General features: G+C 40.8%; 1 protein-coding gene across 1 annotated transcript in view; it reads left to right on the top strand.

The window, feature by feature from the left end:
- Nucleotides 1-26,271, top strand: part of MSRB3 (methionine sulfoxide reductase B3) — a 192,773-nt gene that overhangs the window by 51,152 nt on the left and 115,350 nt on the right. Inside the window, 2 exon segments of the mRNA XM_081311516.1 lie at nt 2,877-2,985; nt 4,566-4,643. Of these exon segments, the coding sequence (XP_081167642.1) occupies nt 2,877-2,985; nt 4,566-4,643 (187 nt within the window).

Consider the following 26,271-nt stretch of genomic DNA (forward strand, 5'->3'; position numbering starts at 1 on the left):
ATACTTCCTCTTAGGTATTCTTTAAAAGTCTAATTATTTTGAGAACATAGTATGACCAAAGAGTAGAAAAGGTATAAAGTTTGACAATTTTAAATAATCACTAGCATTTCTTAGAGAACAAACCTCACTTACAGTTAGGAAACAATATTTATATTTAAGGTTGAAAAGCCAGGATGTAGGAAAATTTTGCTAATTTGGAAGATGACCTTTAAGTGCACCAAAACCAAATAATTTGTAGGCTATGACATAGGGCACATTCCTACAAAATTTGTGTGAATACTGCTTTAGTGGTTCTTGAAAGACAAACAAAGAAAGCTGGAATGAAATCTTTATTCCCCTCCTAAATAAGACGGAGACTAACAAAGGAGTACAGCAGCACTCTTTCAAAGCTTGCCATTCAAACGAGGTCTCTGTAGCACAGTTAATGAGATGGTTCATAGTAGAAAACAATCTGTTTTAAAGAATGTTTAGATCAAAAGTAATTTCTAATCTATGAAATAAAGTCTCTTCAATACCCTTCATTCACCAGTAAAGCTTTTATGTTTGTATTATTTACTTCAATCAGATGTTTTCAATTTCACCTTTTTTTCCCCGTTATACAAATACTTGACATGGTTCATCAATACTGACCAACAGTTTTATTCTTTTTCTTCAGAAAAGTGAGATTTTTGAGAGAGGGGGGAATGAAAAAGAGAGAAACATCTTTGTCTAAACGATTTGCAAGCATCTGTGCTTTAAGCTACTTTTTATGAACACTCCTTAGTAAATGACTCAAGGTAAAAAAGCAGAAAAGCATCCAATGTTAGGAAATTGCAATCCAATACCATGTAATTTAAACCTGCAGTTGCTTCTCTTGTACTAAATGACATACAGATGGGTAGCTTAGTTCTCTCAACTTTGGGAACACAATTGGCCTTTTTGTATGAATGAATATATATTAACAAAAATATTTTGGACAGAATTGTTTAATTCTAGTGGTTTGGAGTTTAATTATCTATGCCATTGGAAAGAATGATTCTAACCAAGATATTTTGTCATGTTAAGTTTGTAATTAATTTTTTTTGACAGAATTAACAAAGATACAACCTTTCCAACAAACAAACAAACAAAGTAACTTTTAAGAGATCCATGGTGATTGAGGGGAAACCCAGCTATCCATGGTCAACTGATTATTTAAGAAAGAGCTGTTCTTCATTCAGGCCATTGAGAGGCTTGTTCTGACAGAACAGACATTTCTGTTTACCCCTTAGACAATAGTAAAAATTCAAGTAGTAGGGTTTTGGACAAAGCCTAGTGTAAAATGGGGCCCAGTGAGATGAGACACCCAGCTGCCATTTGTGATGTGCCAGCTGTTCTGTGGCTCTTTCCAGGCTGGAAAGGGCCAGGGTACTTCATGGAAGGTCAGCAGAAGAGCTGTTGATAGCTGCAGGCCTACACTCACACTTACCTTTCTATTCAGCTATTTGCTCTTTTCCTGCCTCTGCGTTTTTTGATAGAGAATCAGCCACTGTGTCTTGGTGGCCTTGATTCTGGAAGCTGATACCCTCCTTCAATCCCACAATCAGGGTAACTGGTTAGTTAATTTTTTCAAGTTTAACTTCAATGCTCTCACATTCTATGACATTACGGACCTTGAGAGTAAAAGAAGTAGAAAGCATTCCCACTACTAAATCATATTTCTTTATATTTCAAAAGAAATTGAATTTAACATTGAGGAAACAAAGCAAACTTTCTTTTAGAATCTTCAAAACATTCTATGACATCTTTACCTTTAGGACAATTGGCAGCTTCTTTCCCACTGCGACGGAAGGCAAAGAAAAACAGCTTTCTTACAGTGAGTAATGGCTGCTCTGTCCTGGAGCTGTATTTCTTTTCAGTCACTTGTGCAGGTAAAATAAAATACTACATGTAAACAGGTGTTTTCTGAACATTTTACTGCAGTCTATACAGAGTGAAATAAAAGCTGCTATTGTTAATAGGGTCACATTAATAAAAGTATTTCACTATCAAATACACTTAGTGAAGTCTTCCTAGAGATACTTTGCAAAAATCGCATTCACTTTACCTTTGTCTTTCTCCATCCCTGTTTTTCTCACTCTTTCTTTGGAACTTATTGAATCTGCATTAGTATAAACGCCTTCTGTTGTCTGTTGAAAGTTTCTTATTGCCCGTTTAAATGTCTTTAAAGAAATGTTTATTTCTAAGGACTCTACAGAACCTAGAGAAGAATCTGATGGAATCATAGAGAAAAACAATTCCTGGTTGTATAAAAATAAATCTTCAGGGTTCACAGAAAAATAAGAAGGATGGTAGTAAAATCATTCAGAATTGGAATTGAGGATGGTTTTAAGCTATTCTATCAAGCTGCAGAATTATTTAATGGAGGGTTATGGTTAACTTAATATGCCCATCATCTTAAACATACAGTGTGAATAATTGTAAATAGACTGTGTCTTGACTTTTTTTTTCTTTTTATGGTGCTGAAGATTAAATTCAGGGCCTCCCACATGCTACCACTGAGTTACATCCCTAGCCCAGCTGAAATCCTTTTTTAAAAAGGAGTTTCAGGGTACTGGGAAACAAAGGATGTAGCACCATCTTGTGAATGTTCAATAAGTTTTAGTATCACATGCTAGAAGCTTTTGCTGTAGCACATTGTCACTACTCCAGTGGAATCACTTGGATCTTAAGAAACATTCTTTTTAAACTTAGAGAAATAATCAGCTGCAGTTCAGGTTAAGATTTTCTAGTGCACCAGGGACTGGTCTGGTCATTGACAAGTGACTGTAGAAGCTGTGCTATGGCGTCCAGCCAAAGCAATTATTTAGGATTCAAGCTAAAAAAGCCTCCTTCTCCCATATCCTCTCTCTTTCCAGGGTCATGTAGGGATAAAAAGAATTGTAAGGTGGTCTTTTCCCAGCAGGAGCTGAGGAAGCGGCTAACACCCCTGCAGTACCATGTCACTCAGGAGAAAGGGACTGAAAGGTAAGGTGAGCTGTAATAAAAAGTCATTAAGCAAGAGCTAGTTTTCTTCATCTCCTCCTTTGAATCCTCTTCCTTGCCAATTAATTTAAAGAGTTCTCTACTTATTTGCTAAAGTCTACATTTGAAAATGTCATTGTTTAGGTTAAGACTAAGTTTTATTCTTTCCTCCATTTAATGAATACTGTATCTTATGTAAAGTCATGGGCTTTTGTTAAGGGCCTGTTTTTAGTTTACTACAAAATGTGTGGAAGTAATAGCGATTTAGGTATATTTTTTGGGAAGACATCACAGTAAGCAAAACCATGAGGACATGGAGCCATGCCAGGATGCCGAAATTTTGAAGGTGGCCATTGTAAGTATAGACGTTTTGGCTGCAAAAAGAAGGTAGCATAATTTAGTTCCTTTCTACCCCACTCCAATTTCTTTTTGAAGCACATGTGGAGAAAGTATTTATTGGCTCATTTGTGGTTGGAATGTCAAAAATTTTCAATAACTGCCCTCACATGGCTTTGGTCCTTGGAAGTTCGCCCTAAGTCCTGAAAAAAGAGTTTGTTCACTTCCAAGACTGTTTTTAGTGAATAAAGTCTCTCTCAGCTGATTCCAGCTCAAAAGTAACTTGCCAAGGTCCAATGATTTTGTTGTCTAATTTATTCCATGGAGCCTGGCATAAGGCCGTAACTTACCTATGATCCAGATTTATTAATGATGTAACTTCTTGTTTTCATTCATGAACTGAAAGAGCTCTTTACCACACATGGGATCCTTGTTAATAGGCAACACTCTCTTCCTGTCACAGTATCTACTGTTTACTGAATTTACCAAATGTTGAATCTGACAAAGTCCACCCTCACTGTACAATGATCTAGTGGTGGACTTGGGACTCAACTCTGGAGGACTTCTACCCGTCCTGTTGTGTGCATGACTAGCAAAATGATTTAATGCACACAAACAACCAGAGATTAGGTCATTCTTAAAAATTCTGTTTATAAAAAAAATTGGACCTCATAAAGAGGGTGAAAGGATAATAAAAACAAGCTGCAGAGCACATAGACTTTTTGTTGGGCTAGCACAGCTGATTTGTATTAGCTGAATGACCTCCTAGCCTTTAAGATTGTTAACTTAGAAAAATATTCCCTTAAAGCTGCAATATTCCTTTTCAAACCAAAAAATAAGGCTCCTTCCACTTGAAGTCTCAGACCTTTCTGCATTTTCTGGTATACTCTTGGACACTGTAGAGTAGCAAAAATCTTATGTAATAATGTTTGTTTTTTTTTTTTTTTGTGAATCAAACTATAGGGTTTTTTTTTTAATTGGAAAAAATCTTCTAAGCATTACATAACTAGATGACTTGATTTTTTTATTTAACCTGCACTAGTTTGGAGTAGTTATATGCACATTTTATTATATGGGTTTGAAATATATTAATATTGTTCAGATTTCCATATGTTGGGTCTGTTCTCATTTTAGGACAAAAAGCCCTTGAAAGATTTATTAGAGAAATGTATTTTAAGCATACATGTTCTATAAGAAATAATGCTAGCTTTGCTTAATTTTTTGATGATCTGTTTATTATTTATCAGTGCCTTTGAAGGAGAATACACACATCACAAAGATCCTGGAATATATAAATGTATTGTTTGTGGAACTCCGTTATTCAAGTAAGTATATTAACAACCTGTAGGTATGGGCATGTCACAGATGGCAACAAACTAGTTATTGCTTGTTCACCTTGGAATCTTTCCATTACTATTTTTTTTTTTTACTTTTATCTTTTTCTGTCTGTTTACCTCCCACAAAACAAAATATTGACTTTCATGGTAAATTACTAGTGTGATAGACAGATTTTTCACTATTTAGATTTTTAAAGTATCCAACATTAACTTATTCATCGCAGTAATTATTGTGTATAAGAGAGCTGTGAAAGAGATTTTGGTGAACATAGAAATGTATGTTTATTGATGAATTTTTTTCTATTTTCAAGTGATGTCCCTAAATTTATTTATTGGACTATATTGAAAGGTCTTCATGTACATCTTTCAGATATAATAACTACCAAGTAGACTATTTATACTTCTTCGATAAAGAGAATACCTGTACTGAAAGTAACCTGAGAAGTATTAAGGATACTTATACACAGATAAACAAATTATATAAATATGAGGTTAGCCATTTTTGCATTGATTTAAAAATCTTTAAAGATCCCAACAGTTTACCATAAAATGGAGATCACATAGACTTTTTGAACAAAATGGTTAATTCAGACAGTGCATTCTGGAGAGTATAGATCTTATTCAAGAAAAGAAAATCTTTACCAAAAATTTATTTATATAGATGGAGAAAATCCTAGAAGCCCTAATTTCTCCATGGGGTGGCTAATTTGGGGAAATAAAAAGAGAGCTTACTTGAGAGTAAATGTCATGTATTTAAAACAGAATTGCAAAGTTTCTTAGGGGAAATGAATAAACAAGAATTTGATACTTGTAGCATGTAAAACACACTTATATCTCTCCATAAATGTTTCTCTTTTAAAACACTAGCATTTACAGATTTTCCAGAAATAACAGGAAATAGTAGTTTCCTTGAACTTTTCTTAAATTGCAAAAACCTCATTTCATGTTAGTGTTGGTTCAGAATCTGTTCTGAATTCTTACGTATTTATTATTCATGTAAAAAACTGGCCCTTCAAATTGTCACCCATTTCCTTTCAGAAAACACAGGTCCTTATATTTCAACACCTTTAGTTTGTGTTAAAATAATTGATATAACACTTAAGATAGTTGCTGAGCCATGTTAAACTTGTTAATACCTCAAATGGTAATAATTGGCTACGTCCCTTTTGCTTTTTAAGATCCTCCATCTCTTTCACTATCATGTGATTCACTAACGTATTGTATCTAAGGAAAACTTACCTTTTAAAATAAGAAACAGAACCACTATAAGTGAAGGATTTAACCCATGTGAGATTTTTTTTTTAAAGAGAGAGAGAGAGAATTTTTAATATTTATGTTTTAGTTTTTGGCGGACACAACATCTTTGTTGGTATGTGGTGCTGAGGATCGAACCCCGGCTGCACGCATGCCAGGCGAGCGCGCTACCGCTTGAGCCACATCCCCAGCCCCCCATGTGAGATTTTGAATCACGAATCCTAAAAGCAGGACTCTTATCCAAACATAGGTACTGGTAGGAATCAGGTTTCACATTCGGTGTGACAATGCCTTGATTTCCTTTAGCAATCTTGGAATGAAATCTTTTATTTTATAAATTTTTAAGCAATATGGTTTAATTATTTTTATCCTACATCTTTTCTATGAGGTTTGTTTGCTTCTCGCATCTTGGTTTCTTATCTATTTGGGGGAAGATTCCCTGCTCTTTCCTTTTCTGGAGATGGAGTGACTCATTGGTCTGGTGCATCAGTCTTCAGACTAGAGAATGTGTGCCCTAGGTACCCACAAGGCTCTCCAGGAGCCCTAGGGCATGGACAGTTTTGAGGGAATCTATTTTCTGATTCTCAACTTCTGTATGTGTGTTTCCTAAAACTGATGTATCTAAGAGCCTGTGGTCTGCTGCTTCTTCCTTCCTATGTCTTCTATCAAGATCATCTTTCTCCCTTTTCATGAAAGATGTCAGATATTATGTCTCAGATATTATGGTGATTTATTGTCCTTCGGTATGATTTCTAATGCATTAAGTAAAATAATGCTTCAGGAAAGCATTACTTCTGAAGGAGAGACCCAAAAAAGCAAGATAAAAAACATTGGTAAAAATATTGAGATAGTATTTTGTCTTGGCAAGGCTCCTGGCACAACTCAGTCTACCTCCCTGTCTGGTCCTCTATCTGTGACCTGTGGCCTATCTATCCATTTTCTTTCTCTTTTGGGTACCATGGATTGAATCCAGGTGTGCTTAACCACTGAGCCACAAACCCAGCCCTTTTATTTATTTTTATTTTATAAATAATTAAAAAAACTTTTTAAAAAAATTTTGAGACTAAGATGCTTAGGGCTTTGCTAAGTTGATGAGGCTTGCTTTGAACTTGTGATCCTCCTGCTCAGCCTCCTGAGCCGCTGGGTTTACAGGTGGGTATCACCATGCCCATGATACACATATTTTCAGGCTTATTTTCTACCCACTTTTGGACAGAAAATAAGTCTGATTTGATTAATTTGTCAGTGAGGACTGGTTTGCAAATTACTTCATAAATTGGACTTCTCTGTTCATTAAATAATCTATATATGTAGCTCTCAAGTGTTGGCAAAAATGAACATGCATATGATATGCAAAACAACAGAAAATTCATCTTTTGTAGTTATTTAAATTAATGATAAGACATTTAGCTGTTAACTTAAAATATATGAGAAAACATGTATTAGCAGGAATGGTAAACATGACTCCTGGTTCTGTGATAACCCAAGGAAAATCCTCCTTCTCCTTCCTGCCCCATATCCCCACTTTCATTTCCCAAGAACTGAAATCTGGATGAGTCTATATTTACTAAATGTCAGAAAAGTCTTTAATGTGTCATGAGGGTACAACTTGCTGGAAGCCTCTGGAACTTTCTGGAAATCCACCTTCTGGAATTTGCTGGTTATCTGTCCTCTAGGGTTCTGGGGAAAGCTGTTGGCAGCAAGATGTCTTAGTGGAGGCAGTTCCTTATAAAACCCCAGCTGAGAGGAGAGCTAGGGGGAGCTAGGTGCTGCTGATTGCTGTGAATTGAAAAGAGCATCTGGTACTCCATTGTGTATAGATGCCACATTTTTTTTTATCCATTCGTCTATTGAAGGGCATCTGGGTTGGTTCCACAGTCTAGCTATTGTGAATTGTGCTGCTATGAACATCGATGTGGCAGTGTCCCTGTAGCATGCTCTTTTAAGGTCTTCAGGGAATAGTCCGAGAAGGGCAATAGCAGGGTCAAATGGTGGTTCCATTCCCAGCTTTCCCAGGAATCTCCAAACTGCTTTCCAAATTGGCCGCACCAATTTGCAGTCCCACCAGCAATGTACAAGTGTACCCTTTTCTCCACATCCACGCCAGCACTTGTTGTTGTTTGAATTCATAGTGGCTGCCAATCTTACTGGAGTGAGATGGTATCTTAGGGTGGTTTTGATTTGCATTTCTCTGACTGCTAGAGATGGAGAGCATTTTTTCATGTACTTGTTGATTGATTGTATATCCTCCTCTGAGAAGTGTCTGTTCAGGTCCTTGGCCCATTTGTTGATTGGGTTATTTGTTATCTTATTGTCTAGTTTTTTGAGTTCTTTGTATACTCTGGATATTAGGGCTCTATCTGAAGTGTGAGGAGTAAAAATTCGTTCCCAGGATGTAGGCTCCCTATTTACCTCTCTTATTGTTTCTTTTGCTGAAAAAAAACTTTTAAGTTTAATTAAGTCCCATTTGTTGATTCTAGTTGTTAACTCTTGTGCTATGGGTGTCCTATTAAGGAATTTGGAGCCTGACCCCACAATCTGTAGATCTGAGCCAACTTTATCTTCTATCAGACGCAGAGTTTCTGATTTGATATCAAGCTCCTTGATCCATTTTGAGTTAACTATACACAATGGAGTACTATGCAGCAATAAAAAATGACAAAATCATAGAATTTTCAGGGAAATGGATGGCATTAGAGCAGATTATGCTTAGTGAAGCTAGCCAAACCCTAAAAAACAGATACCAAATGTCTTCTTTGATATAATGAGAGCAAGTATGAACAGAGCAGGGAGGAAGAGTAGGAAGAAAAGAGTAACATTAAACAGAGACTTGAGATGGGAGGGAAAGGGAGAGAAAAGGGAAATTGCATGGAAATGAAGGGAGACACTCATTGCTAAACAAAATTACATATAAGAGGTTGTGAGGGGAATGGGAAAATAAACAAAGAGAGAAATGAATTACAGTAGATGGGGTAGAGAGAGAAGATGGGAGGGGAGGGGAGGGGGGATAGTAGGGGATAGGAAAGGTAGCAGAATACAACAGTCACTAATATGGCATTATGTAAAATTGTGGATGTGTAACTGACGTGATTCTGCAATCTGCATTTGGGGTAAAATTGGGAGTTCATAACCCATGTCAATCTAATGTATGAAATATAATATGTCAAGAGCTTTGTAATGTTGTGAACAACCAATAAAAAAAATGTAAAAAAAAAAGAAAAGAGCATCTGGCATGGCAGGATCCTGGCACTGTAGACGCTGCTTGTGCTGTAGCAGCTGGGCTCTTGGGAAGCCATGTATGCTAAAAAGGCCAGATGATGGAGAAGCTGTTTGCTGTGCAGGAATCAGGTGTTGGAGAAGCTGGGTACCTTGAAGGAGTTGGATGTAGGAGACACTATAGGAGCCTATCATTGGAGAACCCAGCCACAGTGCAAGAGCTGCCTAGAAGTGGAGAAGCTCTATGTGCTTCAGGATTCAGATGTTCAAGAAGCTGCATGCACTGAAGGAGCCTGTTGAGCAAGCATACTCAAATCTGGAAGGAAAAATGTTTTCCTTCATCAGCCTCTCTTTTGTGTCCTCTATGGGCAAAGCTTAGCATCATGCTAATTGACAAGGAAAAGATATTTTCAAGGGCCCAGCTCCATTTTAGCAGAGCAAAAGGAAGATGGATTTTTTAGGTGAAAGGTAACAAATTGATAACTGGCACAAAGTCTATATATATATTTTTTCAGTTTTGTTTTAGGGATACATGTTCAGAAGTTTGAAAGCCACCCACTAGTCTAGTCAATTAGTGATCTTACTGTTAGGGTTCCTGTAGGTAGTTGGTTTCTTCATGCTTTGTATACAAGGTAAAGGAGACAGTTGGGATATGGGGTTATGGGTATGCATGCACATTTGTTTGTCCGTGTGTGTGTGTGTGTGTGTAGTTAGAAAGGGTCGAGAGAAGAAAATTAAGCAAATGACTAAATAGAGGAACAGCATGAGAGATAGCAGTAGGAGGAAAATAGAAAAGAAGGAAGAAATACAAAGTTCGGAATTTGAAAATGTCTTGCTATTAGCAGTATAACTCATATGTTATAGAATTCACACTTATAGTAGTGTGTGCATATATGTGCATAATCTTTTTCCTTTACTTAACTGATGTATATGTATTATATTTCCTTACAAAAAGGTTATTCAATTATTCTTATTTCATTTTCAAATGTGTATGCTACTCAAAATACATTCCTTCTCTGAACAATATGCTGCTTTTTTACTGCTTACCAAGTACAAGAACCTCATTCACAGTCTTCTTATAAACCAAATATGTAATTTATTCCATGGTTCATGTTTTCTTCACATTCACAAATTTTACCAAGCTAGTTTATTTCTCATATAGTACTACTACTTTCACTCAGTAAATTAACTGACAGAAGCAAGATGTTCTCACCTCTGGTTATTTGAACTTTTAAAATTTCATAAAGTGAATTTATTACTCATCAGATAAACCAGAGAAAGCATTGGTAAAATAATTTAATTCAGAAAGTATTTTTGACCACTTATATCATGCTTTGGCTAACACTTTGCCAGGTGTTGGGAACAAATAAAATAAATTTATGAAATATTTTATTCTCAAGGTACTTATGGTTTTGTTCACATAATATGAAAAATAGCAGTTATAAAATATGGCAATATTAATATTAGCATCTATCTGAACATTCTTTTTCTTTTTGAAATTCTACAGTATGTGACTTATGGCAAATATATTTGCCATTTCTTTTTTAATTTTATCATGTAAATTTTTTATTTATCTCTGACAGATGCATTACAAATCTTATTACATATATAGAGCACAATTTTTCATATCTCTGGTTTTATATTCACACCAATTCATGTTTTCATACATTTACTTTGGATAATAATGTCCATCACATTCTAGCATCATTAATTACCCCATATCCCTTCCTTTTCCCTCCCACCCCTCTGCCCTATCTAGAGTTTCTCTATTCCTCCCATGCTCCCACTCCCTATACCACTATGAATCAGCTTTCTTACATCAAAGAAAACATTTGGCATTTGTTTTTTTTTGGAATTGGCTAACTTCACTTAGTATTATCTTTTCTAATTCCATCCATTTACCTGCAAATGCCATGATTTTATTCTCTTTTATTGCTGACTAATATTCCATTGTGTATTTGTGCCACACTTTTTTTATCCGTTCATCTATTGAAGGGCATTTAGGTTGGTTCCACAGGTGAGCTATTATGAATTGTGCTGCTATAAACATTGATGTGGCTGTGTCCCTGTACTATGCTGTTTTTAGGTCCTTATAGACCAAGGAGAGGGGACAACTGGGTCAAATGGTGGTTCCATTCCCAATTTTCCAAGAAATCTCCATACTGCTTTCCATATTGGCTGCACCAATGTGCAGTCCCACCAACAGTGTATGAGTGTACCTTTTCCGCCACATCCTCGTCAACACTTATTGCTGTTTGTCTTCATAATAGCTGCCATTCTTTTTTTTTTTAAATGGTTGTTCAAAACATTACATAGTTCTTGATGTATCATATTTCACACTTTGATTCAAGTGGGTTATGAACTCCCATTTTTACCCCGTATACAGATTGCAGAATCACATCAATTACACTTCCACTAATTTACATATCGACATACTCATGTCTGTTGTATTCTGCTGCCTTTCCTATCCTCTAGTATTCCCCCTCCCCTCCCCTCCCCTCCCCTCTTCTCTCTCTACCCCTTCTACTATAATTCATTTCTCCCCCTTGTATTATTTTTCCCTTTCCCCTCACTTCCTCTTGTATGTAATTTTGTATAACCCTGAGGGTCTCCTTCCATTTCCAAGCAATTTCCCTTCTCTCTCCCTTTCCCTCCCACCTCTCATCCCTGTTTAATGTTAGTCATCTTCTCATGCTCTTCTTCCCTACTCTGTTCTTAGTTACTCTCCTTATATCAAAGAAGATATTCGGCATTTCTTTTTTAGGGATTGGCTAGCTTCACTTAGCATAATCTGCTCTAATGCCATCCATTTCCCTCCAAATTCTATAATTTTGTCATTTTTTAATGCAGAGTAATACTCCATTGTGTATAAATGCCACATTTTTTTTATCCATTCGTCTATTGAAGGGCATCTAGGTTGCTTCCACAGTCTTGCTATTGTGAATTGTGCTGCTATGAACATCGATGTAGCAGTGTCCCTGTAGCATGCTGCTTTTAGGTCTTTAGGGAATAGACCGAGAAGGGGAATAGCTGGGTCAAATGGTGGTTCCATTCCCAGCTTTCCAAGAAATCTCCATACTGCTTTCCAAATTGGCTGCACCAATTTGCAGTCCCACCAACAATGTACAAGTGTACCCTTTTCCCCACATCCTCGCCAGCACTTGTTGTTTGACTTCATAATGGCTGCCAATCTTACTGGAGTGAGATGATATCTTAGGGTGGTTTTGACTTGCATTTCTCTGACTGCTAGAGATGGTGAGCATTTTTTCATGTAATTGTTGATTGATTGTATGTCCTCCTCTGAGAAGTGTCTGTTTAGTTCCTTGGCCCATTTGTTGATTGGGTTATTTGTTATCTTATTGTTTAATTTTTTGAGTTCTTTGTATACTCTGGATATTAGGGCTCTATCTGAAGTATGAGGAGTAAAGATTTGTTCCCATGATGTAGGCTCCCTATTTACCTCTCTTATTGTTTCTTTTGCTGAGAAAAAACTTTTTAGTTTGAGTAAGTCCCATATGTTGATTCTAGATATTAAATCTTGTGCTATGGGTGTCCTATTGAGGAATTTGGAGCATGACCCCCACAGTATGTAGGTCGTAGCCAACTTTATCTTCTTTCAGATGCCTTGTCTCTGATTTGATATCAAGCTCCTTGATCCATTTTGAGTTAACTTTTGTGCATGGCGAGAGAAAGGGATTCAGTTTCATTTTGTTGCATATGGATTTCCAGTTTTCCCAGCACCATTTGTTGAAGATGCTATCCTTCCTCCATTGCATGCTTTTAGCCCCTTTATCAAATATAAGATAGTTGTAGTTTTGTGGGTTGGTTTCTGTGTTCTCTATTCTGTACCATTGGTCCACCTGCCTGTTTTGGTACCAATACCATGCTGTTTTTGTTACTATTGCTCTGTAGTATAGTTTGAAGTCTGGTATCGCTATACCACCTGATTCACACTTCCTGCTTAGAATTGTTTTTGCTGTTCTGGGTGTTTTATTTTTCCATATGAATTTCATGATTGCTTTCTCTATTTCTACAAGAAATGCCATTGGGATTTTGATTGGCATTGCATTAACCCTATAGAGAACTTTTGGTAATATCGCCATTTTGATGATGGTAGTTCTGCCTATCCATGAACAGGGTATATTTTTCCATCTTCAAAGATCTTCTTCAATTTCTCTCTTTAGGGTTCTGTAGTTTTCATTGTATAAGTCTTTTACCTCTTTTGTTAGGTTAATTCCCAAGTATTTTATTTTTTGGGGGGATATTGTGAATGGAATGGTTGTCCTCGTTTCCATTTCAGAGGATTTGTCGCTGATATACAGGAATGCCTTTGATTTATGCGTGTTGATTTTATATCCTGCCACTTTGCTGAATTCATTTATTAGCTCTAATAGTTTCTTTGTAGACCCTTTTGGGTCTGCTAGGTATAGAATCATGTCATCTGCAAATAGTGATAATTTAAGTTCTTCTTTTCCAATTTTTATGCCTTTAATTTCTTTCGTCTGTCTAATTGCTCTGGCCAGTGTTTCGAGAACTATGTTGAACAGAAGTGGTGAGAGAGGGCATCCCTGTCTTGTTCCAGATTTTAGAGGGAATGCCTTCAATTTTTCTCCATTCGGAATGATGCTAGCCTGAGGCTTAGCATAGATTGCTTTTACAATGTTGAGGTATGTTCCTGTTATCCCTAGTTTTTCGAGAGTTTTGAACATAAAGGGGTGCTGCACTTTGTCGAATGCTTTTTCCGCATCTATTGAGATGATCATATGGTTCTTATTTTTAAGTCTATTGATGTGGTGAATAACATTTATTGATTTCTGTATATTGAACCAGCCTTGCATCCCAGGAATGAATCCTACTTGATCATGGTGTACAATTTTTTTGATATGATTTTGTATCCGATTCGCCAGAATTTTATTGAGGATTTTTGCGTCTAGGTTCATTAGAGATGTAGGTCTGTAGTTTTCTTTCTTTGAAGTGTCTTTGTCTGGTTTAGGAATCAGGGTGATGTTGGCCTCGTAGAATGTATTTGGAAGTTCTCCCTCTTTTTCTATTTCCTGAAATAGCTTGAAAAGTATTGGTATTAGTTCCTCTTTAAAGGTTTTGTAAAACTCTGCTGTATACCCATCCGGTCCTGGGCTTTTATTAGTTGGTAATCTTTTGATGGTTTCTTCTATTTCCTCAATTGATATTGGTCTGTTTAGGTTGTCTATATCCTCCTGACTCAATCTGGGCAGATCATATGACTTAAGAAATTTATCTATGCCTTCACTATCTTCTATTTTATTGGAGTATAAGGATTCAAAATAATTTCTGATTATCTTCTGTATTTCTGAAGTGTCTGTTGTGATATTGCCTTTTTCATCCCGTATGCTAGTAATTTGGGTTCTCTCTCTTCTTCTCTTCGTTAGCATGGCTAAGGGTCTGTCGATTTTATTTATTTTTTCAAAGAACCAACTTTTAGCTTTGTCAATTTTTTCAATTGTTTCTTTTGTTTCGATTTCATTAATTTCAGCTCTGATTTTAATTATTTCTTGCCTTCTACTTCTTTTGCTGTTGTTTTGCTCTTCTTTTTCTAGGATTTTGAGATGAAGTATGAGATCATTTATTTGTTGGTTTTTTCTTTTTTTAAGGAATGAACTCCATGAAATGAATTTTCCTCTTAGAACTGCTTTCAGTGTGTCCCATAGATTCCGATATGTTGTGTCTGTGTTTTCATTTATCTCTAAGAATTTTTTAATTTCCTCCTTAATGTCTTCTATAACCCATTGATCATTCAGTAACCTATTGTTCATTCTCCAAGTGATGTATGATTTTTCCTTCCTTCTTTTATCGTTGATTTTCAGTTTCATTCCATTATGGTCAGATAAGATGCATGGTATTATCTCTACTCCTTTATATTGTCTAAGAGTTGCCCTGTGACATAATATATGATCTATTTTTGAGAAGGATCCATGTGCTGCTGAGAAAAAAGTGTAACTGCTTGATGTTGGGTGTTATATTCTATATATGTCAATTAAGTCTAGGTTGTTAATTGTGTTATTGAGTGCTATAGTTTCCTTATTCAACTTTTGTTTGGAAGATCTGTCCAGTGGTGAGAGAGGTGTGTTGAAGTCTCCCATGATTATTGTATGGTGGTCTATTAGACTCTTGAACTTGAGAAGAGTTTGTTTGATGAATATATCTGCACCATTGTTTGGGGCATATATATTTATGATTGTTATGTCTTGTTGGTGTATGGTTCCCTTGAGCAGTATGTAGTGTCCCTCTTTATCCCTTTTGATTAACTTTGGCTTGAAATCTATTTTATTTGATATGAGTATGGACACTCCTGCTTGTTTTCGCAGTCCATATGAGTGGTATGATTTTTCCCACCTTTCACCTTCAGTCTATGTATGTCTTTTCCTATCAAATGCGTCTTCTGTAGGCAGCAAATTGTTGGGTCATGTTTTGTGATCCATTCTACTAGCCTGTGTCTCTTAATTGGTGAGTTTAAGCCATTAACATTTAGGGTTATTATTGAGATATGGGTTATCCTTCCAGGCATATTTGTTTATTTATGTTACTGAATATGGTTTGTTTTCCTCTTTGATTATTTCCCCCCTTTACTGTCCTACCTCCCACTGTTGGTTTTCATTGTTATTTTCCATTTCCTCTTCCTGTAATGTTTTGCTGAGGATTTTTTGGAGAGATGGTTTTCTAGCTGCAAATTCTTTTAACTTTTGTTTATCGTGGAAGGTTTTAATTTCATCTTCCATCTTGAAGCTTAATTTTGCTGGATACACAATTCTTGGTTGGAACCCATTTTCTTTCAGTGTTTGAAATATGTTATTCCAGGATCTTCTAGCTTTCAGAGTCTGTGTTGAGAGATCAGCTGTTATCCTGATTGGTTTACCCCTAAATGTAATCTGCTTCCTTTCTCTTGTAGCTTTTAAAATTCTCTCCTTATTCTGTATGTTGGGCATCTTCATTATAATGTGTCTAGGTGTGGATCTCTTATTATTTTGCACATTCGGCGTCCTGTAGGCTTCTAGGATTTGGGATTCTGTCCCATTCTTCAAGTCTGGGAAGTTTTCTCGAATTATTTCATTGAATAGATTGCTCATTCCTTTGTTTTGGAGCTCTGTGTCTTCCTGTATCCCAATGACTCTTAAGTTTGGTCTTTTAATGTTATCCCATATTTCTTGGATGTTCTGCTCATGGTTTCTTAACAGTCTTGCTGAGCTGTCTATGTTCTTTTCAAGTTGAAATACTTTGTCTTCATTGTCTGATGTTCTGTCTTCTAAGTGTTCTACTCTGCTGGTAGTATTCTCAATTGAGTTTTTAAGTTGGTTTATTGCTTCCTGCATTTCTAGGATTTCTGTTTGTTTTTTATAACCTCTATCTCCCTGTATAGTTGATCTTTTGCTTCCTGGATTTGTTTATGTATTTCATTGTTGAAGAGATCTTTCATTGTCTGATTTTGCTGTCTAATGTCTTCCTTGAGACTCCAGATCATCTGAAGCATGTATCTCCTGAATTCTTTATCTGACATTCCATCTGCTGCAGATATTACCTCTTCTAATGTTGAGTTAACCTGCATTGCTTGTGGTCCTTTCTTTCCTTGTCTCTTCATACTGTTCGCGTTTCTTTCTGCTTACTGAGACTGTTGTGTTATTGAATTTTCCCCCTATATATTTGTATTACTCTTGTATAGTTGCAAAGTCTCCCGCGCAGGTGCGGGCAGGGGCTCTACTCCTCCTCCAATTGGGGCAATGTGCCTACCACATCAGCAGGCCACTGGGCCTGTTCTGCTGGTTGGTAGCAGGTGTGCCTACCTTGCAGGCACGGGCGGCGGCTCTGCCCCTCTGCGGTCCGCTAGGCCTGTCCTGTCGGTGGTCGCAGTTCCGCCTCCTTTGCAGTCACGGCCAGCGGCTCTGCCCCTCTGAAGGCCACTGGGCCTGTTCTGCCGGTGGGTCGCAGGTCCACCTACCTTGCAGGCGCGGGCGGCAGCTCTGCCCCTCTGTGGGCCACTGGGACTGTTCTGTCAGTGGTCACAGTTCCGCCTACCTTGCAGGTGTGGAGGGGGCAGCTCTGCCCCTCCGCACGCCGCTGGGCCTGTTCTGCTGGTGGGTCACAGGTCCGCCTACCTTGCAGGCGCGGGAGGCGGCTCTGCCCTTCTGCAGGCCACTGGGACTGTTCTGTTGGTGGGTCGCAGGTCTGCCTACCTTGCAGGCGCGGGAGGCGGCTCTGCCCTTCTGCAGGCCACTGGGACTGTTCTGTTGGTGGGTCGCAGGTCCGCCTACCTTGCAGGCGTGGTTGGCAGCTCTGCCCCTCCGTGGGCCACTGGGCCTGTTCTGTTGATGGTCACAGTTCCGCTTACCTTGCTGGCGCGGGAGGAGGGGGCAGCTCTGCCCCTCAGCAGGCCGCTGGGCCTGCTCTGCTGGTGCGTCGCAGATCCGCCTACCTTGCAGGCGCGTGGGGCGGCTCTGTGCCTCCGCGGGTTGCTGGGCCTACTCTGCTGGTGGGTCGCTGGTCCGCCTACTTTGTAGGCTTTGTTGGCAGCTCTGCCCCTCCGCAGGCCACTGAGCCTGTTCTGTTCGTGGTCACAGTTCTGCCTACCTTGCTGGCGTGGGGGGAAGGGGTAGCTCTGCCCCTCAGCAGGCCGCTGGGCCTGGTCTGCTGGTGGGTCGCAGGTCTGCCTACCTTGCAGGCGCGTGGGGTGGCTCTGCCACTCCGCAGGTTGCTGAGCCTGACCTGCCTGTGGGTCACAGGTCCGCCTACCTTGCAGGCGCGGGTGGAGGGCGCGGCTCTGCCCCTCAGCAGGCCACTGGGCCTGATCTGCTGGTGGGTCACAGGTCCGCCTACCTTGGAGGTGCGTGGGGCTACTCTGCCCCTCCGCGGGTTGCTGGGCTTATTCTGCTGGTGGGTCGCAGGTCCGCCTACTTTACAGGCGTGGTTAGCAGCACTGCCCCTCTGCAGGCCACCGAGTCTGTTCTGTTGGTGGTCACAGTTCCGCCTACCTTGCTGGCGCGGGAGGAGGGGGCAGCTCTGCCCCTCAGCAGGCCGCTGGGCCTGGTCTGCTGGTGGGTCGCAGGTCTGCCTACCTTGCAGGCGCGTGGGGCGGCTCTGCCATTCCCAGGTTGCTGGGCCTGACCTTTTGGTGGGTTGCAGGTCCGCCTACCTTGCAGGCGCGGGGGGAGGGCGCACACCTATTTGCATTTAGACAGTTACGCGAAATGGAGGACGTAATGCTTGGGGTGAAAGTTGGGGGGAAGGGGAAGGTAGGTGCTCTTGAAAAGAAAGGAGAGGGAGATAGATAGCATAGAGGAGAATGGAAAGAGCAGTAAAACTTGGAAGGGGGGAGAGAGAGGGAAAAGGGAGGGAAAAAAATAAAATGAAATAGGAAATAAAATTAGGTCTTAGAGATCCATTTTTTTCTCTTCCCGTAGGCAAAGCTGTGCCCTCCGGGCTGAGTTTTGCCCTCAATGTGTCAACAGCAATCCCTGTAAGGCGGTTCCTGGGAGTCTCTCAATCCTGTTGGTCCATAGCCGTTTCACTTCTACGGCCCCTCCTCCCCTTCCTCCTGCCAGCCAGTCAGGTCCTGCTCACTGGAGGCAGTTCCCCAAGGATTTGGTTACACTTTCAGCCCCACCGAGTGCTCTATTTCCCTAACTACTGAGCACTCTCTCTGTCATTCATCTAAGCCCCAGTGCTGTGGAGCTGTGGTCTGGGAGTCAATTGTTTAATTTTTCCGGACCCCTTTGGTGGGCACACCTTCAGAATCTGGCAGCTAAGACCATTGGTGTCGCTGCTGGTGGTAATAGGAGTTGGGGGTCGAGGATCCCCTCTACTTCCCTCAGCCCCTACAGTCACAACCACTCTGCTGGCGGTAGGAGGAGTTGGGGGTCTGGAGTGTCCTCTGTTTCCCTCCGCCCCTACCGTCACACTTTCTCAGTTCGCGGTTGGGGGAGTTGGGGGTGGGGAGTCTTCTCTGCTTCCCTCTGCCCCTACAGTCACGCCCACGTCACTGGCAGTAGGGGGAGTTGGGGGTTGAGAGTCCTTTGGCCCTACGGTCACGCCCACGGAGAGATTTTGAAGTTTCCCGGTTGTTTGTATCTGATGTGGGTGGGAGTCACACACCTGCTAAAGTAGATTCTGCTGGGAAGGAATCTCTTTTGCCGAACTTTGGTGACTTCCCCTCTCTGCTATGGTGGGCCCCTGACTCCTTGCCGGAGTGTCCGAAGGGAGGGGTGGAACTGGCTTGTCTCTGGTCTGACACAATCTCTGGTTTTAGTTCCCAGTTCGCTATTTCGTAAAGGGTTGGTTAGATTCCCTTCACGCTGTCTCAGGGGGGGAGCCGTTTGCCGGGTGGGCGGGGCTGCTAGTAGAGCCGGGAGGGCACGGGCTGTCTCGGGCCGCCGGGGATTGCCTGTAGAGCCGGGCAGCTGTGGCTGCGTGGCTAAGATCCGGGCGGGTGGGGTGGCCGTTCGCTGAGTGAGAGCGGGGCCTCCCAGAAGGGCCGGGCTGGCGGGTGCCGTCTGCTGGTTCAGGCGGGCCACGCCGCTCTGGGCCGCCGGCCGCTTGCAGAATGGGATAGCTGCCATTCTGACTGGAGTGAGATGAAATCTTAGAGAGTGGTTTTGATTTGCATTTCTCTAATTGCTAGTGATGAACATTTTTAATGTATTTTTTGATTGATTTTACATTATCTTCTGAGAAGTGTCTGTTCAGGTCCTTGGCCCATTTATTAATTGGGTTATTTATTTTTTTGGTGTTTAGCTTTTTGAGTTCTTTATATGCACTAGTGATTAGAGCTCTATCTGATGTGTGAGGGGTAAAGATTTGCTCCCAAGATGTAGGCTCTCTATTCACCTCAAAGATTCTTTCTTTTGCTGAGAACAAGCAAAAGTTTGAATCCATCCCATTTATTTATTCTTGATTTTAATTCTTGTGCCACAGGAGTCTTATTAAGGAAGTTGGGACCTAATCCCACATGATGGAGATTAGGGTCTACTTTTTCTTCTATTAGACATAGGGTCTCTGGTTTTATTCCTAAGTCCTTGATCCATTTTGAGTTGAGTTTTGTGCATGGTAAGGGATAGGGGTTTAATTTCATTTTGTTGCATATGGATTTCCAGTTTTGCCAGCACCATTTGTTGAGGAGGCTATCTTTTCTCCAGTGCATGTTCTTGATACCTTTGAATAATATAAGATAATTGTAGTTTTGTGGGTTAGTCTTTGTGTCCTCTGTTCTGTACCATTGGTCTACCCATCTGTTTTGGTGCCAATACCATGCTGTTTTTGTTACTATTGCTCTGAGTATAGTTTAAGTTCTGGTATAGTGATGGTACCTGCTTCACTCTTCCTGCTAAGGATTGCTTTAGCTATTCTGGGTCTCTTATTTTTCCAGATGAATTTCATGACTGCTTTTTCTGTTTCTATGAGGAATGCCATTGGAATTTTGATCAGAACTGCATTAAACTGCTTTTATATGTAATAGGAAGGTATTTGACTACATTAAGTGGGGCAAGAATTCATGGAGGAGATGCATTTTTTAATTAGTTCTAATCAGTTGTGCATTACAGTAGAAAGTTCTTCGATTCATTGTACATAAATGGAGCAGAAATTTCCACTTATCTGGTTGTATATGAAGTGGTGTTACACCATTCTTGCAATTATACATGCACCTAGGATAATGATGTCTGTTTCTTTTTTATTTTCTTTTTTTTAATATTTTTTAAGAGAGAGGAGAGAGAGAGAGAGAGAGAGAGAGAGAGAGAGAGAGAGAGAATTTTTAATATTTATTTTTTAGTTCTCGGCGGACACAACATCTTCGTTGGTATGTCGTGCTGAGGATCGAACCCGGGCTGCACGCATGCCAGGCGAGCGCGCTACCGCTTGAGCCACATCCCCAGCCCGATGATGTCTGTTTCATTTCACCATTTTTCCTACCTTCTTACTGGATCCCCCCTCCCACCATGGCCCCATCCAGAGTTCCTCCACTCATCCTATGTCACCACCCCATTATGGATTAGCATCCACTTATCAGAAAAAAACATTCAGCCCCTGTTTTGGGGGGGAATGGCTTATTTCGCTTAGCATGATGTTCTCCAACTATGCATTTACCTGCAAATGCCATAATTTTATTCTCCTTTAATGCTGACTAATATCCCATTGTGTATATGTACCACAGTTTCTTTACCCATTCATCTATTGAAGCATATCTAGGTTGGTTCAAGACCACATTTTACTAGGCATGGAGATTTCAGTTTTTCCCAGGGGGCATATGCATGGTAGGGAATATCATGTGAGAAGAGAAATTAGAGATAAGATCAAAAGTGGAGTTTTCAAGGAAATAGAAGACCAGTTGAATAGGAGTGGGGAGGAGGGCTATGCTGGTGTTGTAATGGTAAATATAGCTGGAGTTTATAAAGCAGTATTGGCTGGACCGGTAAAGGTTAAGTCCTTGGATACCAGAGAAGATGTTTTAATTCCTGCTTGAAATCTTTTAAGCTCTGGAATCTTTTCCTCCATGAAGCCCTTTGATCCTTTCAGGATGAACTTTATTGTCCCTACTTTCTGCTCCATAGCATGTTTTATGCACTTCCATAATTGCGGTTTTTAGTTTTTTATGAATTATCTGTTTATGTAATTTCCCAATAGCAAGGCCACGCCCTAGTCATTTTTTTATCTCTATCCCCCAACACATAATAATCCCTAAATATTTATATGTTGATCACATGCAAGCTAAAATTTGTTAGACAGATTGTGGGACAATTTTGAATAAGGGAATAGCATGATGAAAAAACCACCATAGTAATGAATTGGACATTATTACCTTAGGTACATGTATGATTGCATGAATGGTGTGACTCTCCTTTGTGTACAACCAGAAAAGTGAAAAATTGTGCTCCATTTGTGTATGATGAATTGAAGAGCATTCTGCTGTCATGTATAACTGATTATAACAACACAAACAATAATAACAAAAAAACCACCATAGTGCTAAAAGATGGATTTCTGGGAGTAAAAAAGAAGGACATGGGATTGTAACAACTTCATTGGGAACTTTTCTGTTAGCCGATAAATCTCAACATTATCCATGTACAAATAGCTCCTGATAATTTTGTTCTAGACCTGAAGTACCACATAGGATAGTTAATATCCTGTATACATTTACTTTGGAAGACTCTGAATTGAGTAACTCATATTATGCAGGTTCATTGATAATAAATAACAATTTTACTAAAATAAAGACTAACACTTAATAGTAGTTACCACATGGCAGGCAAGGTTTTATGTACTTTATGTATATTGACTCATTACATCTTCACAACAACACATTTTATAGATGAAGAAACTGAGAAAGGATAAGCAACTTGTAAAGATTAGTCAGCCAGTATGCAAGCAGATTTAGAATAGTCACGTTCAAATTTTTAAAAAGAAGAGCATAAAAAATTATAATAGAATGCTTTAATATTTTATTTTGGTCACTCTAGTCTGGTTATTTGGCTAGCATCAGAGCAAATAGAACACATACGCCTATCTTGATTCTTTGATAAATCTGACACAGTACTTAAGTTAAAAATCGAACATTGGGGCGAGGGCTATAGTTCAGTGGTAGAGCACTTGTCTAGTACAGATGAGGCACTGGGTTTGATTCTCAGCACCACATAAAAATAAAGTTATAAAAAAGTATGTATTAAAAAATTGAACACCATCTCAATTTGGGAAGAATTGAATCAATAGTAACTAGATCCATTATGGCATGTCATCAAGAAGGACTGTTTCAATCTGGTGGTATCCTTAGAATCTTGATGATATCCAAGAAGTCCCTTGGAATCTTGACAGGATGATGCAGCCAAGATCCAGAAGCCATGAGGCCATTTAGCATCTGGGAGGTCCGGCAGCAGATAGATTTATGGGGAGGACTCTAGTAACTGAAACTGGGAGATCATTTAATTTTCACTTAGTGATTTCCCATTACATTTTTCTCAAGTTACTGTATTACAAATTTTCACCACTTTTCCCTCACCCCCCCCATCTTCTACATTTCTTAGAAGCCTGATGCCAACTGGTATCAGTAATCCTAAATGATTTTCTATCAGTCTGGAAATTCCTTTCCTTTCTTCATCTTCATCAAGTAATCAGAACAGGCACTGGCTAAAAGCAAGTGGTAGAACTTGTTGCATATCAGCCCAGATGATCTGACCTCAGACTCATTATCTATAAACTGGGGAAAATAAAACCAAACAAATATAAAAACTAAATGTAGAAAAATGCCTATTATATTTCAGTATTCAACAAATATTAAATATAAATGACCTGACCAAGTTTTGAGAACATATCATACTAATACTACAGCCTAAAAACTTCTTAAAGTGTGAGAAATTAGGGACTCTGATATTAGAGTCTGCTTACAGAAGATACTGGTGTGATGAGTCACTGTTCCAGATGTACTGCCACATTTCAAATGAAACTCTGCTGCAAAACGGTTCACACATGATGCTACATTTTACATGAGCCTCCTCTGCAGTTTTATCCTAGGCTACCAGAAAACTTAAGCCCCCTTTCAGCTCTTTAAGAACGTAATCCCAGGGTTTTAAGATTAACATCTGGGAGAATAGTTTTGAAGATGGCAGCGAAGGGAGTGCATCACCCCAGTGCGCCACGTCACTGTGCGGGAGAAAGACGAGGTGAAACAGCTGAAGGCTATCTTGTTGGGAATTTCCAGTGAAATTGAGGTGCTCCAGAATCTAGTGGATGGATTTCCATTGCGCAAGGTTCGGCTGCGGGGGCTCGGTCGCAGGCGATTTCTCTGCACGGAGGGTCGCATTGCCTGATTGGCGGATTGCCCCGCAGCTGGAGTCTGCGGCGCGCACTGGGAAGCGGTGAGGTGCCGGAGCGGGAGTGCAGCGATGCGGATTCTGGGGGCTCCTGCCAGTGGTGCAATGGCCGTGCTTAGTGCTGAGTTCCGGCTTTGAGACAGAGGAGAGAAGCGGTCCAGTTCAATTCTCGACATTGGTCGGACCACGGAGGAGGACAGCAGCCGCCATCTTGGAGAGCTGATGTAATCATCCCTGTTTTCTACTGATCTCAGCTCATTCAGCTATGGAACAGGTGATTTCAGGCTGGTATTTGCCTGCATCTTGCAGACAGATCGCTCAGGCTCGGGGCTGGAGAACCTGTGGAGAATACTCCTTGGGGCTCGCTCCTGGCAAGGCGTGCGCCGGGCTCTGAGCGGCCGGATTCTGGTTCCCCGGGCTGCTTTGGCCCAGGGCTGGGGAACCTGCGGAGACTGCGTGTTGAGGCCAGCTACAAGTGGAGCGTGCGCTGAGCTGGGGGTGGCTGGGCCCTGACTCCCGGAACAGTTTTGGCCTGGGGCTGGGGAACCCGCGGGGGTCGCTCCTTGGAGCCTGCTCCTAGCGGAGCATGGCTGGGATCGGAGAGGCTGGGTTTTGGCTCCCGAAGCTGCTTTGGCCCAGGGCTGGGGAACCTGCGGTGACTGCTTCTCGGTCTGGGTCCTGCTGGGTGCTGTGGGGGCCAGGGGGGCAGAGTGGAGCTGCCGCCTGTGCCCAGAGCAGGCCAAGTGACCGGCCGGCGTGGTATCACGTCACCCCAACTGCAGCTGGGGCCGAAGAGAGTAGGCGCCCACGCCTAGAACAGGACCAGCGACCCGACGGCGCGGTAGCCAAGTCACCCCATTTGGAGTAGGGGCTGTGCAGAGCCGCCATCTGAGCTTGCAAGGTAGGCAGACCTGCGACCCACTGGCAGGACAGGCCCGGTAGCCTGCCAGCGTGGTGGACAAGTAGCACCCAGGCAGTCACGTCACACTGGTTGGAGTGGGGGTGGAGCAGAGCCGACGCCCGTGTCCGGAAAAGGCCCAGCGAACCGTTGGAGAGGCAGTCAGGTACACCCACTGGGAGTGGGGGCTGGGCAGAACTGCCGCCCGAGCCTGCAAGGTAGGCAGACCTGCGACCCACTGGCGGAACAGGCCTAGAGGCCTGCCAGCGTGGTAGACACGTCACACCAATTGGAGTAGGGGCCGAGCAGAGCCGCCGCCCAAATCCAGATCAGGACCAACGACCCGAGGGCATGGTAGTTATGTCACCACAATTGGAGTGGGGGCAGAGCAGAGCCGCCACCCGCGCCCGCAGGGTGGGCAGACCTGCGACCCACCAGCGTGGTAGACAGATCACCCTAATTAGAGGAGGAGCACAGCCACTACCCGCCCTGCAAGGGAGATTTCCCAACTATACAAGAGCAATATAAATAAATAGGGGGAAAATTTCAAAAAAACAACAGTTTCACCAAGCAGAAAGAAACGCGAGCAATATGAAGAGACAAGGAAAGAAAGGACCACAAGCAATGAAGGTCAACTCAACTTTAGAAGAGGTAATAGCTGCAACAGATGGAATGTCAGAAAAAGAATTCAGGATATACATGCGTCAGATGATCTGGAGTCTCAAGGAAGACATGAGACAGCAAAATCAGACAATGAAAGATCACTTTGACAAGGAACTACATAAACAAATCCAGGAAGTAAAAGATCAATTTCACAGGGAGATAGAGGTAATAAAAAACAAACAGAAATCCTAGAAATGCAGGAAGCAATAAACCAACTTAAAAACTCAATTGAGAATACTACCAGTAGAGTAGATCACTTAGAAGACAGAACATCAGACAATGAAGACAAAGTATTTCAACTTGAAAAGAACATAGACAGCTCAGCAAGACTGTTAAGAAACCATGAGCAGAACATCCAAGAAATATGGGATAACATTAAAAGACCAAACTTAAGAGTCATTGGGATACAGGAAGACACAGAGCTCCAAAACAAAGGAATGAGCAATCTATTCAATGAAATAATTCGAGAAAACTTCCCAGACTTGAAGAATGGGACAGAATCCCAAATCCTAGAAGCCTACAGGACGCCGAATGTGCAAAATAATAAGAGATCCACACCTAGACACATTATAATGAAGATGTCCAACATACAGAATAAGGAGAGAATTTTAAAAGCTACAAGAGAAAGGAAGCAGATTACATTTAGGGGTAAACCAATCAGGATAACAGCTGATCTCTCAACACAGACTCTGAAAGCTAGAAGATCCTGGAATAACATATTTCAAACACTGAAAGAAAATGGGTTCCAACCAAGAATCAT

The sequence above is a fragment of the Spermophilus citellus genome (assembly GCF_964194105.1).
Source record: "Spermophilus citellus genome assembly, chromosome: 10".
Taxonomy (NCBI): domain Eukaryota; kingdom Metazoa; phylum Chordata; class Mammalia; order Rodentia; family Sciuridae; genus Spermophilus; species Spermophilus citellus.